Here is a 14,141-nt window from a genome sequence, read left to right as displayed (position 1 = left end):
GGTCTTATTTGCAAAGCAGGCACAATTTTCTCTCCAGCAGCCCCCTCGAGAGTAGTTGAGACAGAAATGGCAGGCTTTGGAGGAGGGACAGAACAGCCCCAGAGAGAGGCTCAAGCTTGGCCTGCGAGGCTCTCCAGCCTGTTCTGCCTGCTCAAACCTGGTAGGGGCTCTGGAGTGTGGCAGACTAGGGTTTGAATCTTGGCTCTGCCATTCACTGACTCTGGGACCTTGAACAAAGGGCTTACCATCTCTGATGTTCAGTTTTCCCAGCTGTGAAGTAGGCATCCTAACAGGGTCGTACTAGGCACTGGGGATAAATGATCAGTTTGTGGTCAACATCTCCTCAGATTAGTTACACCTCTGCCCCCATCCCATAGTGAGCTCTTTGAGCCTTAACTCCCTGGCAGTCTGGCTTTCTAGGCCAGTTCTTACTGGGACACCTGCCAGCTGCCAGGCCCATCTGGCACCATCTGCAACGGTAACAAAGCCATCCAGGCTGCATGGTGAACTCCACGCAGCCCCTCACTGCCCTGCCCCATGCAGGGTGGTGCTCCCTTCCCTGAGTGCCTGGGTGGGACAAGAGCGGATCAGGGGGAGTCAGTGGGGAAAGGATCACGGAGCCTGATATCTGGAACAGGTGCCCAGGGCAGGCAAAATTGTCAAGACAAAGCATTACTGTACCCCCCCACCTGGTCTCTTTGCTCTCAGCTTCTGACTCCCCTGTCTCCCCCTAGATGCCCCTCTCCTGAGCCCCCCTCAGTCTGTACCCAGTGACTTCTAACCCTGCCTGGCTCTCTCACCTCCAGCACCCCCTACTCACGGGATGTCCAGCACAGATGCTTCCCTGTGCCAGCAAAGCTAGTGCAGCTTGAAGGGGGACCTTCTTAATTATAGATCTAGGACCAAATCCTGCCTCTAGCACTGTCTAGCTGTGTGGTCTCACACCAGCAAACCCATCTCTCTGAACCTACCTCCATGTCATCTACTCCCAGTGTCCCGTGTCCCTGGTGGATTAAATGTGACCACTTGTGCAGAGGGCTGAGCACAGTGCTTGGCTGTGGGATGGCAGCTACTGCCATTGCCATTTATGATGACACCCCCAACTCCTGTCCTTGGTGACACATATCTTCTAATTCCCACTGTTCACTGCCTCTACATTTTGGTCTGCTTGCTTCCTCTGGCCCGAATGCCTCCCTTCCTGTCTCCAAAATGCAAAGCCTCTGTTCATGTGAAAACAAAATAACACATCCGTTATGGCCCCTTCTCCCTAAACAGATGGGACCCCTCTTCTCTGACCCCATACTTGTCCCATTACTATGAAGATGCTTTTTAAGGTGTGATACATGATGCCCATTTCTCAGATGAAAGTCAGGCTGGGAGAGGTGGCCAAAGCTCCCACAGCCAGTGGGTGGAGCCCATGTTGCCATCACTGCCTGAGTGAAGTTCAGGGCAGTAATTATTATTTTGGGTGGTGGGACAATTTTACTGAAGAGGAAAGAAGGTTCACGGAGTTGGACACTTGCTCTGGGTTAGTATTTGATGCCAAGTTCACAGTCTTAACTCACGTGCCTATAACGCTGGGCTGTGGTGGACAATGTGCTCTGATCCTTGCGTCCCAGAGTGTGGTCTGTGGTGCAGTGCAGCCTGTCATGAATGCAGGATCCTGGGCCCCAGAGAGACCTGCTCAGTCAGGGTCTCCTGGTGACTCGTGTGCACAGGGCTGGGAGGCTCTGGTTTGGGTTTACATACCTCTCTCTTCCTCGGCAGGCTTCTTGCGGGGCACATCTTCGGCGGGACTTCTCCTGCCATCACGGGGTGGATTCTCACAGTCTGGCTCTCCTGGTGAAGGGTCTGTGCACCGACACAGACGCCGTCCCATCCACCAAGGCTTTGAGTCTCCTGATGGCTCAGAAACCACCCACTGCCAAGGGCTGAGAAAAACCACGAAGGGAATGTGGCTGAGAGTCCAGGTTTGGGGAGATGTGGCATCAAAGTGCATGTGGAAGCTCAGGGCGTGGCGAGGGCTCAGGCAAAGGAGGAGCCAAAGACCGGGGGCTGAGGGTGAAGCTAGGCAGAAGCTCATCAGAATGGCCTGCTAAACATCTGAGGACACCAGTAACAAGGAATCTGAAAGACACAGATAACTCCAGAGAGGACATCAGTTAGGTTCCTGGAATAAAATCATGATGACAGTTGTGATGGTCGTGAGTCCCTGAATGTCAGCAGAGCCCAGCGCAGGCTGGGGCTTTTCAGGCAACGCTGTGGCAGCTGCTGCTACTACCCCTATTTTATGGAAGATGGAACAGTAGCCCAGAGAAGCCAGGGGCATTGTCCTCAGCCTTAGAGCCAGTGAGCGGCAACACTGGGTTGCGAACACAGTTCCAAGTGCTCCGCAGCCCTGCTCTCTCCAGAGCCCTCAGTTGGATCTATAGTACTCAGCTTGGGGTCTGCAGTCAGTTGTGACTCTTGAAACGAAGGCTAGCTGTCAGGATGGCTGGTTAGCATGAGGAAGCTTTCTTTCTGGCTGCATGCGCCACAGGCTGTTGACAACTGCGGATCCTGTCTGGGCCTCTGGGCAGCCTCTTCTCCCTCGCAGTCTAGCACTGAGTGTGTGTGTGTGTGTGTTGGTTGGTCACAGTTGGGGGACACAGTGAGGCACAAGCCTGGAGCTTCTGGCAGAAGAACTCTTTGCTTGTGTCTCCCCCACTCAGCTGACTCCCCACAGGCAGTACAGATAGAGTGTGCCTTTCTCCCATTCTGCAGAAGGTCCACAGGGGAAACAGGTGGCCCTTCCCCATGTAATTTCTCTTCTCCCCACTGCAACTGTTGGTAGCAGCAGAAGCTACTCTGGAAGCTTAGCTACAGCCTGATCAACAGGTCATGGGCAGCTCTGCTTAAAGCGGAAGGTGAGAAACTGCAGGAAGGTGACTAGCATCTGAGTGCCGACTTGGAGCCAGAACGGAGCTGGGTGCACCGTACGGTGCCGCTGAAGAAGGTGGGACTCAGGAAACATGCAGAGAGGCTGCCCCACAGGACTCAGAGCCAGCAGGTGAGGGACTGGCTTGGCAGCTCCCCTCTGCCGTCCACAGCCCTCAATCTGCTTCTTGGAAAAGGACACCCCAAGAACCACTTTCCATGGTTCTTCAGTCCCTTACCAATTTAGTAAGTTTCCAGGAAGTAAGTCTGAGCCTAAAGGAGCCCTGGACCTTCACGTTAACCAGGCTGAGTGTGACCTATCTGTCCAAGCCCTGTCACTCGATTTTAGCAGTGGGGTAGCTGTTAAATGAACAGGACAGAGATAGCTGATGGCTTTGCTGCGGTCAGAAACATAATGGACACCAGTGTTTCACCTAAATATTCTTAAGCACTTGCAAGTTCTGTCAGTATGTTAAAATTGCCTTCATCTTAATGATAATTCTAAAAAACCCATTTTTCCTAGTTACAGATTTTCTCTTTGCAGTGATGACTTGTAACTAAAGGCCTAGTGTCATGGAATAGCCTTTAGGCATTTAGGCAGGAGCGCCTCACACTGGAGGCTCTGAGGCGTCCTGGGGTCTTGGCGGTGTTTTCTCCTTCCATGGCAGAAATGCTCCATGTTAAGAAAGCCCAGCACAGACGAACTCCTCAAATGCCAGGCGTCCAAACTGTTGTAAAAGGGCCTGTCAGGCTTTCAAAACCTCTTTCTGAATCCCTAGATTTCAACAGGCCTGCCTTGTGCTCAGACCCTGAGGTGCCCCCAGGCCAGGGGAGGTACTGAGGACTCATGGGGTGCCATGGGTGAGGGATAAGCCCTTGAGGGTAGAGTTGGAACAACTGGCCGGCCAGAGGTGGGTTTTTTGCTGAGTGTAAATCTGGGCTTGTTAATGGAATGAGACAGGGCTATGTGTCCTGCAAGTAAGGTCCTCAGTGAAGCAGAAAAGCAGAATATACCCAGTTGTAGCTATAAAATTTTACTTCAGACACTTTAAAACTATCTGGGTTCTTCTCAACACACCCGTACTACTTTTATACATTATTACTGTGTGAAATACATAATCCAGGGTGATGGCTGCCTCCAGGAGGCGGGTGCGCGGAAGGGACGGGAGCACGGATGGTGCTGAAGGGGACTTTAGCTTTATCTGAAATGTGTTACTTCTTAAAGCAAAACTGGAAGCAATGGAAATGACAAATGTCAATGGCTACTAGCTCTGGTTAGTCAGTGCGACTTAGATGTCTGTTATACTCTCCTTTGTATCTTCTTTCCACTGGGGAGCCCATGTGTTCCTTAAGCCCCAGGTGCCCCATCTCGAGCTATCCACAGGCATGTGGTGGGAACATACGCCCTCTTCAGACAAAAGGAACACAGCCATCATGTGCTGAAGTACAAATTTAATAAAGCCTTTGATCTATAAGTTATCTATGAAACAAAAAAGCCCACAGCGTTTTAGAGCCATCAAGAGCCATCGAGGTGTCAATGAACACCAGCTATAAAAGTACAGGTTCAGTGTTTTTAGATAGTGCAATATTTCCAGCTGTTGAAGAGAAGAACTTAAATGAAATTACAAACTACCCCTCCTCGTCAAGAAAACGAAGTTGATGTTGGTGTTTAGAAACCACTCTCTCCCCACTCCCCCACTGGCTGATTCTCAGGTAATAAAAACCAAGATGGGATCAAACTTCTTTGTGCAGGTTGACAATTACTTGGCCCCTGCATAAATGTACAAACCTGTTCAATGTACACACACACGTTCAGAAGATATCATCAAAGGAATCGAGTGTTTCACAAAAAGTGGCAAATCCATAGAATCAGAGGAACTAACAAATCTTAAATAATATAAGTAAATTCCTGTTTGTCTTTAGATTCCTTGTCATCTTCTTCCATCAAAGTAAAACACGCACTCTGTTCTCCAGAAGCCAGGGACTCTAACGCAGCCAGGCCTGCACCCTGGAACCCTGCTGAGGTCCCCTAACGGAGGTGATGGAAGACAGGTCTTGCCCACTTTGCTGCTAATATGAAGTTTCTTGCTGGAAGGTGTCTGGCTGCTTGGAAGAGAGCTGCAAGCCCTCAGCTGGCTCCGCAGAACAGGTGGGGACCAGATCCTCCTGGCTTTTATTCTAGCTTCACTCTCAGTCATGGAGACGCACAAGGAGAGTGACGAGGCAGGTGAGGGTGGATGGCTGTCAGCACAGACCACCAACTGGCCTTGGCCTCAGTTCCCTGGATCTGAAGTTAAGTTCTCATGATAAAGGTGAAGAATGAGGGCAGAGGAGCACAATGGATTGAAGAGAAAACAGAGTAAAAAACTGCAACAAAAAAAACCCAACCCAGAGGGTGCATGGGTTTCCTCAGCCTTGCAAGCCTCCTTCAGTGTAAAGGGCTGCAGGTTCCCTGACAGGAGGCAAGACCCAAGTCTCCTGGAAGTTTACACCTATGGAGTAGAGCCACTGCCCGCATGCCCTAGGCCTAGGTACCTTCAGCTAGTGTTTGTTCCTTAGTAGATAACAAGCAGGCAAACAAGCAGGGGAAAGGCAGCTGCCCCTGTGGGAATCAGTGAGCTTTGGGTAAGAGCCAGTGCCTTCTGCTTTTTCTCCCAAACCCAGAATGCCAACGTGAATGCACAAGATGGGAACGAGCCAGTGGAGGCCCCCTGGCAGCTTGGCCTGCTGAGGCCTCAGAGCATTCGCTACGAGAGTGAGGGGTCGGTGGGGTGATCGAGTGCGGAATGCGTGGCTTTGAGGTGGGTCGGTGCTTTAAACTTCCTGCAAGGCAGGCACCTCTGCCTCCCTGGGGCACAGGCGAGCCTGCTGTCTGCAGAGAGGCCACTGCGATGGGACGGAGGCAGAGCTTTGTCGGGTGCATAGAGGCTTGGCAAGGCCTGACCTGAGTAGAGTTTTCAGAAACGGAAGGAGAACGACTCATGTGTAGGAGGCTTCGTTGCACTCAGGCCCACATCACAAAAACTACTCTGGACCCTTGGAGTTCCTGGGCCTTGTTCATGAACAGCTCACGCAGAAAGTTAAGGAAAGAAAAAGACTCACAGACCCATCCATCAAAAAGAGCAGCCCCTCTGCAATCAGAGGCCTGGGCTTCAGGCCACTGCAAAGGAGGAAGAAGGGCTGACGCGGACAGAATCTGGAGGTTTATACATCCCCTTTCCACTAGTGTCGCCTGGAGAACGCTCTGCAGAGTCGTCATGTGCGTCTAAAGTTCTTGAGGCTGCAGGGGAGTCTCATGGCTATAGAGAGGTCTGGGGGCCGACATCACTGGGTCTGTGGGTCACACTCCCAGGAGAAGGCTGCTTCCCGAAGCTGAAGGTCCCTGGTAGCCCAGGAGTCTGTGCGGGTGGGTGGACTGTAGCGGGAGCTAGGAGAGCTCGAAGCCCGTGTTCATACTGATGGCGTAGCGCAGCTTCTCCCGGAGGACGCTCTTCTTGCTGTAGTTGGGCAGCTTGAGCAGGTTGAAGCAGGTGGAGGAGGTGGGCAGACGGCCACCTGGCTCCCGCTTGCGGATGGTGAAGAAGCCCCGGAGGACACTGCCCAGGGTGTCCCCAGTGTCCTGCAAGCACACACCACAGCCTTGTTGAGAGGCACCTGGGCTGGGCTGTGAGCGTGCACACCACTGCCTGAGGGCACCCCCAAACAGAGGACAGCTGGCCTTGAGAGGGGAGTGCACAGAAACAACCCCAGGGCCTCAGGTCCTACACAGGGGAACCTTTATGCACTCAGAAATGGGGCCTCTGGTTAACCGCTGATTATGGGTTAACCAATTTTAAAAAAGCAAGAATACTGTAAAAACACTTGAGGTACCAAAACATTTCTGAATGCAGCCTAACATTTCCTCCCTGCCCTCACCGGTGCTGTGGCCTGTGGCAGACTGTAACTTAGAGTGCCTTCTTTAATTAGGGGGTGCTGAGGATTGTCTAGCATGAGAGTGACGCGGAGCCCAGACTGCAGCATCCTAGAAAGCAGCTTTGCTCAGGCCACTGGGTTTTATGCCGGGGATGGGGGCCGGGGTGGGTGGGAGGTGAGATACTTTTCACAACAGCTGCTATTTGAGCACCCCCTACACAGAGCACAGCAACCCCTACGGCATTCACTTCCCCTTTACAGATGAGGAAAAGAAGCAGCTGGCCCGGATGCACACCGCTAACAGGCCAAGAAGTTGGCATTCATGTCTGAGCCTGTCTAATTCTTAAGCCCTCATCCTTACCCCTCTCCCACACTGCCTCTCAGACCAAAAGCTCCTAAAAATGCCCCCCAGGTATTCTTCCCAGGCGAGAGCTGAGGCCCCAGCGCAGGCCGAGGCCGTGGCAGCCTCTGCGGGGCCAGCCTGGCCAGAGAGCTGCAGAACCTTCTCACCAGCTCTGGGGAGCCGAGCTGCTCACCCTGCAGCCATAGACTCAGGGAAAAGCCTACCTGGTGGGCGCAGCAGAACACAACCAAGAGGGACCGCCTCTTCCCCCAGCAGTGGTACCTGATCGTCTGACACTTCGACACAGCGGATGGAGAAAGGAGGCTTGAGGTAGGCGAATCCCAGGAGAGGGGGCCTGGAGCAGCTGGTCACAAACTGCAACACAAGGCAGGGTCGGGGAAGGAGTGGGGCTCACGCGCCCTCAGTGGCGGGCCCTGTACAGCCGGGCTGTGCTCTTTTGTTTCTCGACCCACTATATCATTAACTACTGCTCAGCTGGCAGGATGCGTGATAGAGGGTCTGCTCGGGCCAAGAACGGAACACATCCCACGTCTCTCTTCAGCATGCTGTTCTCTGGGGCTAAAACACATGAGATCCAAACCCACAGATAGGACTAGTCATTTGTGGGAGTCAACCCAGGGCTGGTGAGAATGTGTGGCTGAAGAGTTCAGGAACACAGACTCCCATCCAGGTGACTGAGCTCCAGTGGGACTGTCATGTAGGCAGCAGGAGTGACAGCTGCTGACTGACACCCTTCCTTAGAGACACACCTTGCAACGAGACACTGGGAGGAGAGGGTGAAGTGGAAGCCAGTGGTGCCCGCTAAGTGTGGCACCAGAGCCTCAGGCCCTGGAGCTGGGGCACAGGGAGCCCTGGGGCGATCACACCACCAACCGCACTTGCTCGCTTTGCAACTGGCTTCCTGCTCAGCTTCTTAGCCACACAGGGGAGGCTGGGCAGGCGTGCCCACCTGTGTACTTTGTCCTGCTGGTTTGCAGAGCTGTCTCTGTGAGCTTGGCTTCTGGGGGCCCTTCTCTGACAGACTAATCTGCTCTTGGCACACTAACAAAAACCAGGCCTCAGGAGCCAGTGAGGCTCGGGGGCACACTGAGATACTGGGCGTCCAAATCGGGGCCTATGGGCGGCAGCCACTCTTCCCTGCTATACTTTTGGAAGTCCTTGCATATCCCAGAGGGCAGCACCTGTGCTATGTCCCCAGATGTGCTAGCTCACACCTGGACAGGGACATCTGAGCAGCCTGGAGATTCAAGTGATAAACTGGCATAAGAAGTCCTGAGAAACAATTCACTTTCTTTAATTGAACATTAGCCAAAAATGCTCTCCCTTTGCTAGGGATGGTAGGGACCTGCTACTTAAAACATCAACCTGTGCTTCAAAATTCCATGGCAAGTTGAGTGAGTGGGTCTTAAAATAAGGAGTACCATTTAAACAATGTTGTAAATGACTGTGAGATTCCTGAGATCATTCAAAGACAGTTGATGAGTACCATGCTTCAAAAGCAGTTTTTACAAAAAATATCAGCAAGATATATCGCTATTCTAATATATTCTATTTTCCAACATAAAAACCATAGCAGCAGTTTCTATTTAAAACGCACTGCTGAGTTTCCACTCTGTGAACCGACCTCATCTAACCACTCCGTGGATGCCGTGTGACGCCACCTGTTTTAAGGATGAGGACAAAGCAGAGTTCACATTCCGATTCGGGCTGCTGAGACCTGCTGCTGGCCAGGGCTGGTCAGAGGGCGGAGGGCTGCTTCACCCCCATGGGGTCACCCTCCTGGGACCAGAGGAAGGACAGGGGGCACTGGAAGCCTGCTGATGCTCTGCTATCATGATGTTTAAAAAAAGCAGTCACATCACTCCTGTGCGCCTGTTCTGCGTCCGCCACCGGGCTCTGGGGCCTGCCCACACCTGACGAGAAGGGCAGGCACACAGCAAAGAACTGCAGGTTTAGTGACAGGCTATCCAGAGACAGAATCACACCTGCTGTGGGGGGCCAGGGGCGTGTGGGTGTGAGATGCTGGCCTTCCTCTCTTTCTAGGACAGGCAGGGGTGACTAGTTAACATGGCGGCAGAGACTGTTTTGCCTACAAGGGGCACTGCTGGAAAAACTGGACCAATTCTCCTAGAGGTCAACTTCTGAATTTTGTCTGCCTGCCCGCCCGGCCTTCAGATCTGCATGGATGGCTGGTGCATGTCTGCATCTGTGGACTGGAGTGAGGGCCTCGATGGGAATGAACTCACCTCAGAACGAGAAACCAAGGAAAAAGACAACCTGCTGCCATGGCTTTCTTGCCATGTTGCCTCAACAACTGAGATCACACGAGGCCATTCTAGAAACCCAAATGTCCAAAAGAAAGTATTTCGAGACACTTACGTTTACTACCAGAATATGATAAAATGTTCATGTAAGACATCAAATAGAAGAGCAGATGGGAAAGTGGTATGATTCCATTCTTATAAAAATACACACATGCCTAACACACACACAGACAAGTGTGTGTGTGTCACCCAGTGTCATATATGCCAATGTCAGGAACAAAAAACAACTTGAGGGCATCAGGGGCACATTTTGAACATTCACAACTTTAAAGACGCCGCTACAGGAGAACTGGTTAATGCAGCCACTCTACTTGCACATTTCACACTACTGAGAAAAAGGGTACACAGAGGTAGTCCCTGGTGAGCAGGAATGGAGACTGTTAGGCTTACTTGTCTGTATTTTCTTAAGGAAAGGTAATAAACACTGCTGACTTCTACCCTGAGAGTCACGGAATGACATGCTAGCAAGGCCAGCACAGGTGAGCGGGGAGATGGAATGCTGAGGCCAACATGTGAGCCTGCCCGTGCAGGCCTGTCTCTGCGGAGTGCTGCCCAGGGGCTCTCCTGCTCTAGGCCTCTGCCTCATCTCTAGCCCCTCTCTGGTTTCTGCTTGACCTACAGAGCTGACTCACTCATGGGAGAGGACATGCTGATTATGAGGTCCTCTGGATCATTTTTTTTTCCAGTGTAAATCATATCAACTGGCCTTCTAGGTTTATGAGAATATGTACAAATGAATACATGCATAGGTAATGTGTAAAATACCTTCAGAAACATAGCTCTCTCGTCAGGTGTGAAGTCGGAGGCCAGAATATCCCAGAGCCAGATAATGACCCTGTGACTTCCATGAAAACCACCGTAGTACACTGTGTGCTTCCTGAAAACAATCCAGACAGTGGGCTCAGCCACACATTCTGATGGGCACGAAATATGAGACATCAAATAGAAAAGCAGCTGGCAAAGTGGTATGATTCCATTTTTATTGCCTTTAGCAAGGCAGCACAGAGAACTCTGGTAGGTGTGGGTTAACTACTAACTTCTTCTAAAGCCAGAAGTCCATGCCTTAATAACCCCATGCCCCTGGAAGCTAAATGCGCAGGAAGTTCAAAAGCTGGCCCTGCTATTCCCAAGTGGAAGCTAATAGGAGATTTTGCAATACTGCTTCCTAGAACTTCCGAGTGCCCGGCAGTCTTCCATTTGCTTCCGCTTCTCAGCCTCTAGGCAGACAAGTGGTTGAGCTTTTATTCTAAAGCAATTTACCCAGTGATCAAGGAGGAGTACATCTGGAGATGGGCCCCTGAAAAATCCCTCCAAAGGGAACCCAGAAAGGGATCAGCTTGCTTTTCAGGAGGCCTGAGGTTCCACCGCCACCCCCCTTGCTTCTTACTTTAAATCTTCTAGATCAATCTCAGCATTGTCACCGGAGATGAGTCTCTGTAGCTCAGGGGTTGAGAACATCCGGGTCCACTCAGGCTTAATAATGGAGCGGAATCCACTAATGAGGGCAGCTGTTTGGTTTTTGATTTGAGTGTGCATTCGAAAATGTGCCATCAGATGGATGTAGCTAATTCTGTTGCCAACATGAGAAAACAGTGGAAATTAAAAGGACAGGGCAGGCTGTTACCAAAAGACTGAAAGATGAGTCCAGTCATTTCTGAACCATCTTACAAAAACTAACAGTATCAGAGCGTTTCACCGGAACAATGGTGATGCCAATGATGACAGCTCTCCTGAGTGGCACACTGTTGCCACTGTCGATGCCTTAAGCACTCAAGGGCATTACCTCATTATTTCTCCCCAAAAACCAGTGGGTAGGCCATACAACAGGATAACACTCCACTGTGTCAAGAATCAAAGTAAGACATTCTCCAGGTAGGTAGAGGACCTGTCTTAGTATAAAGGGTGCTTTTTGGACTTCTATTTAATTTCATCCTTTTGAACATAAACCAATTAAGATATAAATTCAGTGCTTCAATAAGCTTTAAAGCAGAGAAAAATTGTTTCATGTTGAAACTTCAATCAAAACCTTGCTAACCAAGAGTCTAGGCTGTGAAAAGGTAAGTGTTTAGGAAGTTTTACCCAGAGGCAGCTGGCTTACATTTAGGTTCTACTGGGAAGTCAGGGCGCTAACAACAGTTCCAAGCAGATGGTCTTCTGGGTCTGCTTTTATGAACACAATGACCTCATCTACAACTGTATAACGGAATACAATTCTTTTGAACAGGGTAAATACATTCTAATAGGCCTTATAGCATCACCGATTTCTTAGCCAACCATTTACTCAGATGCCAGAAAATGAGGCCAGCCCAAATAAATGTTTTACTCCACAATTGCTCAGATCTAAGTTATTGACCTTGAAAATATCTGTATTAAAAAAAATTATCCGGCAGCAAACTTGCACACTGACATACCTTAAGTATGATGTCTTCTATTATTGCTGTTCCTTTTGTGCACTATTTGAAGCAGGTAACTAATACTGTTCCTCAAGAGAGAGGGGCTGTGGGAGGCTTTCCCACTGAACACCCAGCAAGTGCAGGATCATGTATCACCACCAAGGAGGGGAAACTGGCGCTGCCAAGCCTTTTAAGGTAAGTCTGCAGAACTGAGCACCTTTGCCCTTATACTGAGGTTTTGTGCTAAGAACACATGAGAGTTTGTGAAAGACTTTCCACAAAGGAGGTTTCCAGGGAACTTCACTCCAACACAGGCTGCATCGACCCTCTTCCTCTGGCTCATACACACAGCTCCTCCCACCACCCGCCTGCCATAATGCCTGGTAAAACGGGGCCAATTTGAGGGTGGTGGGCTCCATGTGACCTGTCACATATCCGATGACAGTAACAATCACTGCTGTCCTGTAAGGCCCTCCTTTGAGTCAGACATCCTGAAGGTGTTTTACATGTGTTATCTCCCGTGAAGCCCTCTGAACGCATGGCTACAGGGCACAGGGTGAGTAGGGTCAGGATCTACCTCTGCTCTGACGCCCTAGGCAGCTCCTCCCAACCTGTGCTCTCTATTCTCAGGTGCCAAACCAACGCCCCGAGGCCAAGCGGCAAAACTGGTGCATTTCAATCATAAGAATCGGGTCTGTTCTTCTGGCTAGACTAGCAGTCTAAATAAAAAGCTCCCTAAGCACACAGACTGACCAAACCACCCGACCAGAGAGGAACACAATGCTGGGGAATAGTGGGCTATAATATGCACTGGATCCACACGACTCACCACATGGGACTGAGCTCTCAGTTGTCATTGAAGAGAGTGATGTTCAGATTAACAGTTCAGATGCTCAGCTGAGCCTGGCCATAGGAGATTGACGAATTGACGAAAGGGCCAAGATCTACTCCTCCAGCCAGGTTCTACTGTTTTAATTTGGTAAGAAGAGGGCTGGGTAGAGACAGTACATTGAGGGGTTTTGCGTCTAGGGACCAAAGAGGTTGACATTTATGATAGATTCCTAAAAGCTTGTTATCTGTGACAATAGCTGCCAGGTCTCAGACTCTCCCCATGTCTAAGGACCTGTCTACTTTATTTGAATTCATCACTGTGTCTTCTCAAGAACGGTGTTTTGTACAACTGCCACATGCTATCATTCCAAAATGACCTGCCCCTCCAAGGTATCTTTCTGCCTCCGTGCCCTCTGGGTTCAGGACTGTGTGCTTGAATGGCTCAGAATCCATCTGTCTGCATCTACAGCCATCATTAAATTCCTAGGGACACTGTGACCTGGGTGCCTCTGACCTTAGAAGTGCTACCGCAAAAAATAAATTGTCAATTCTTATTTTGCAAATCGAATTTAATACGATTTTGGCCTTTGAACTGTAACCAGTAAATTCCATTATGATATTTATGGCCTCTTTCTACTTCAATTTATCTTAATAAATTCTCAAAGTAAGCCTAGAGAGCCAGAATGAAGTCCTTTCAAGTGGTGACCTTAAAAATCTAATTGCTATACTCACTTATTTTCATTTGTAACAGGAATGGTCTTCCCTCCAGGAATCAGTTCATGGCAAACAAGCTGGGGAGAAGATGGGGAGCAATTATTTGAGAGAATTCCAATGGGCAAATAAAATTTTGATGCCAACATCTGTAATAACAACAGAACTAAGAAAGGACATATCTGGGAACATTTTCACAAAAAGCCAGGCCTTAAGTATCAACAAACAGACCCTGCGCAATCAATACGAAAGGTTTCTTCTCATCTGGTCCCCCGACATTTGTATTACGCCTTCGGGATGTCATGGAGGGGGATGTGTTAGCATGTACGAACACAGTGATCTGTTTACATAAATGCTGGTATAACCATACCCTTGGAATACTATGCAACTATTCAAAAGTAGGATGCAGATGTGTATTTATTGAAAAAGTGGGGGGGAAAGCAGATTATTATAAACAGCATGGTATGCTATTTCTGCAAAGAAGTGTGTGTGGACACCTAGGGAGAAAAGTCTGCAAGGACACGGGTCACATTAATACTGGTACTCTCCTGGAAACATCCTTGTAGGTGGTTTTCACTTTCATCTTTATGTTCATATTAGAGCTGAATTTTTGGTTAAGAGTTTGCATTTTTTTTTTTTTGTCAGGAGAGAAAATTAAGAATGTCAGGGGGCAGGCTCAAAATTTAATTA

General features: G+C 49.8%; 1 protein-coding gene across 11 annotated transcripts in view; it reads right to left on the bottom strand.

The window, feature by feature from the left end:
- Positions 1–4,353: 4,353 nt before the first annotated feature.
- UBE3B (ubiquitin protein ligase E3B) overlaps positions 4,354–14,141 on the bottom strand; it is a 53,677-nt gene continuing 43,889 nt past the window's right edge. For 7 of the 11 annotated variants that reach the window (XM_017664897.3, XM_017664898.3, XM_017664899.3 and 4 more), the window contains 5 exons: positions 13,473–13,531; positions 10,904–11,086; positions 10,282–10,393; positions 7,454–7,546; positions 4,354–6,535 (listed from right to left, as the gene is read on the bottom strand). In XM_017664897.3, coding sequence (XP_017520386.3) covers positions 6,344–6,535; positions 7,454–7,546; positions 10,282–10,393; positions 10,904–11,086; positions 13,473–13,531 — 639 coding nt within the window. In that variant the 3' untranslated portion in view covers positions 4,354–6,343. The other 4 variants (XR_005057560.2, XM_017664901.3, XR_012125442.1 and 1 more) reach the window with 4 other exon arrangements.

This window comes from Manis javanica, chromosome 15, assembly GCF_040802235.1.
Source record: "Manis javanica isolate MJ-LG chromosome 15, MJ_LKY, whole genome shotgun sequence".
In the NCBI taxonomy this organism is placed as follows: Eukaryota; Metazoa; Chordata; class Mammalia; order Pholidota; family Manidae; genus Manis; species Manis javanica.
Note: the sequence above shows the minus strand (reverse complement) of the source record. Positions and strands in the feature narration are given on the sequence as shown.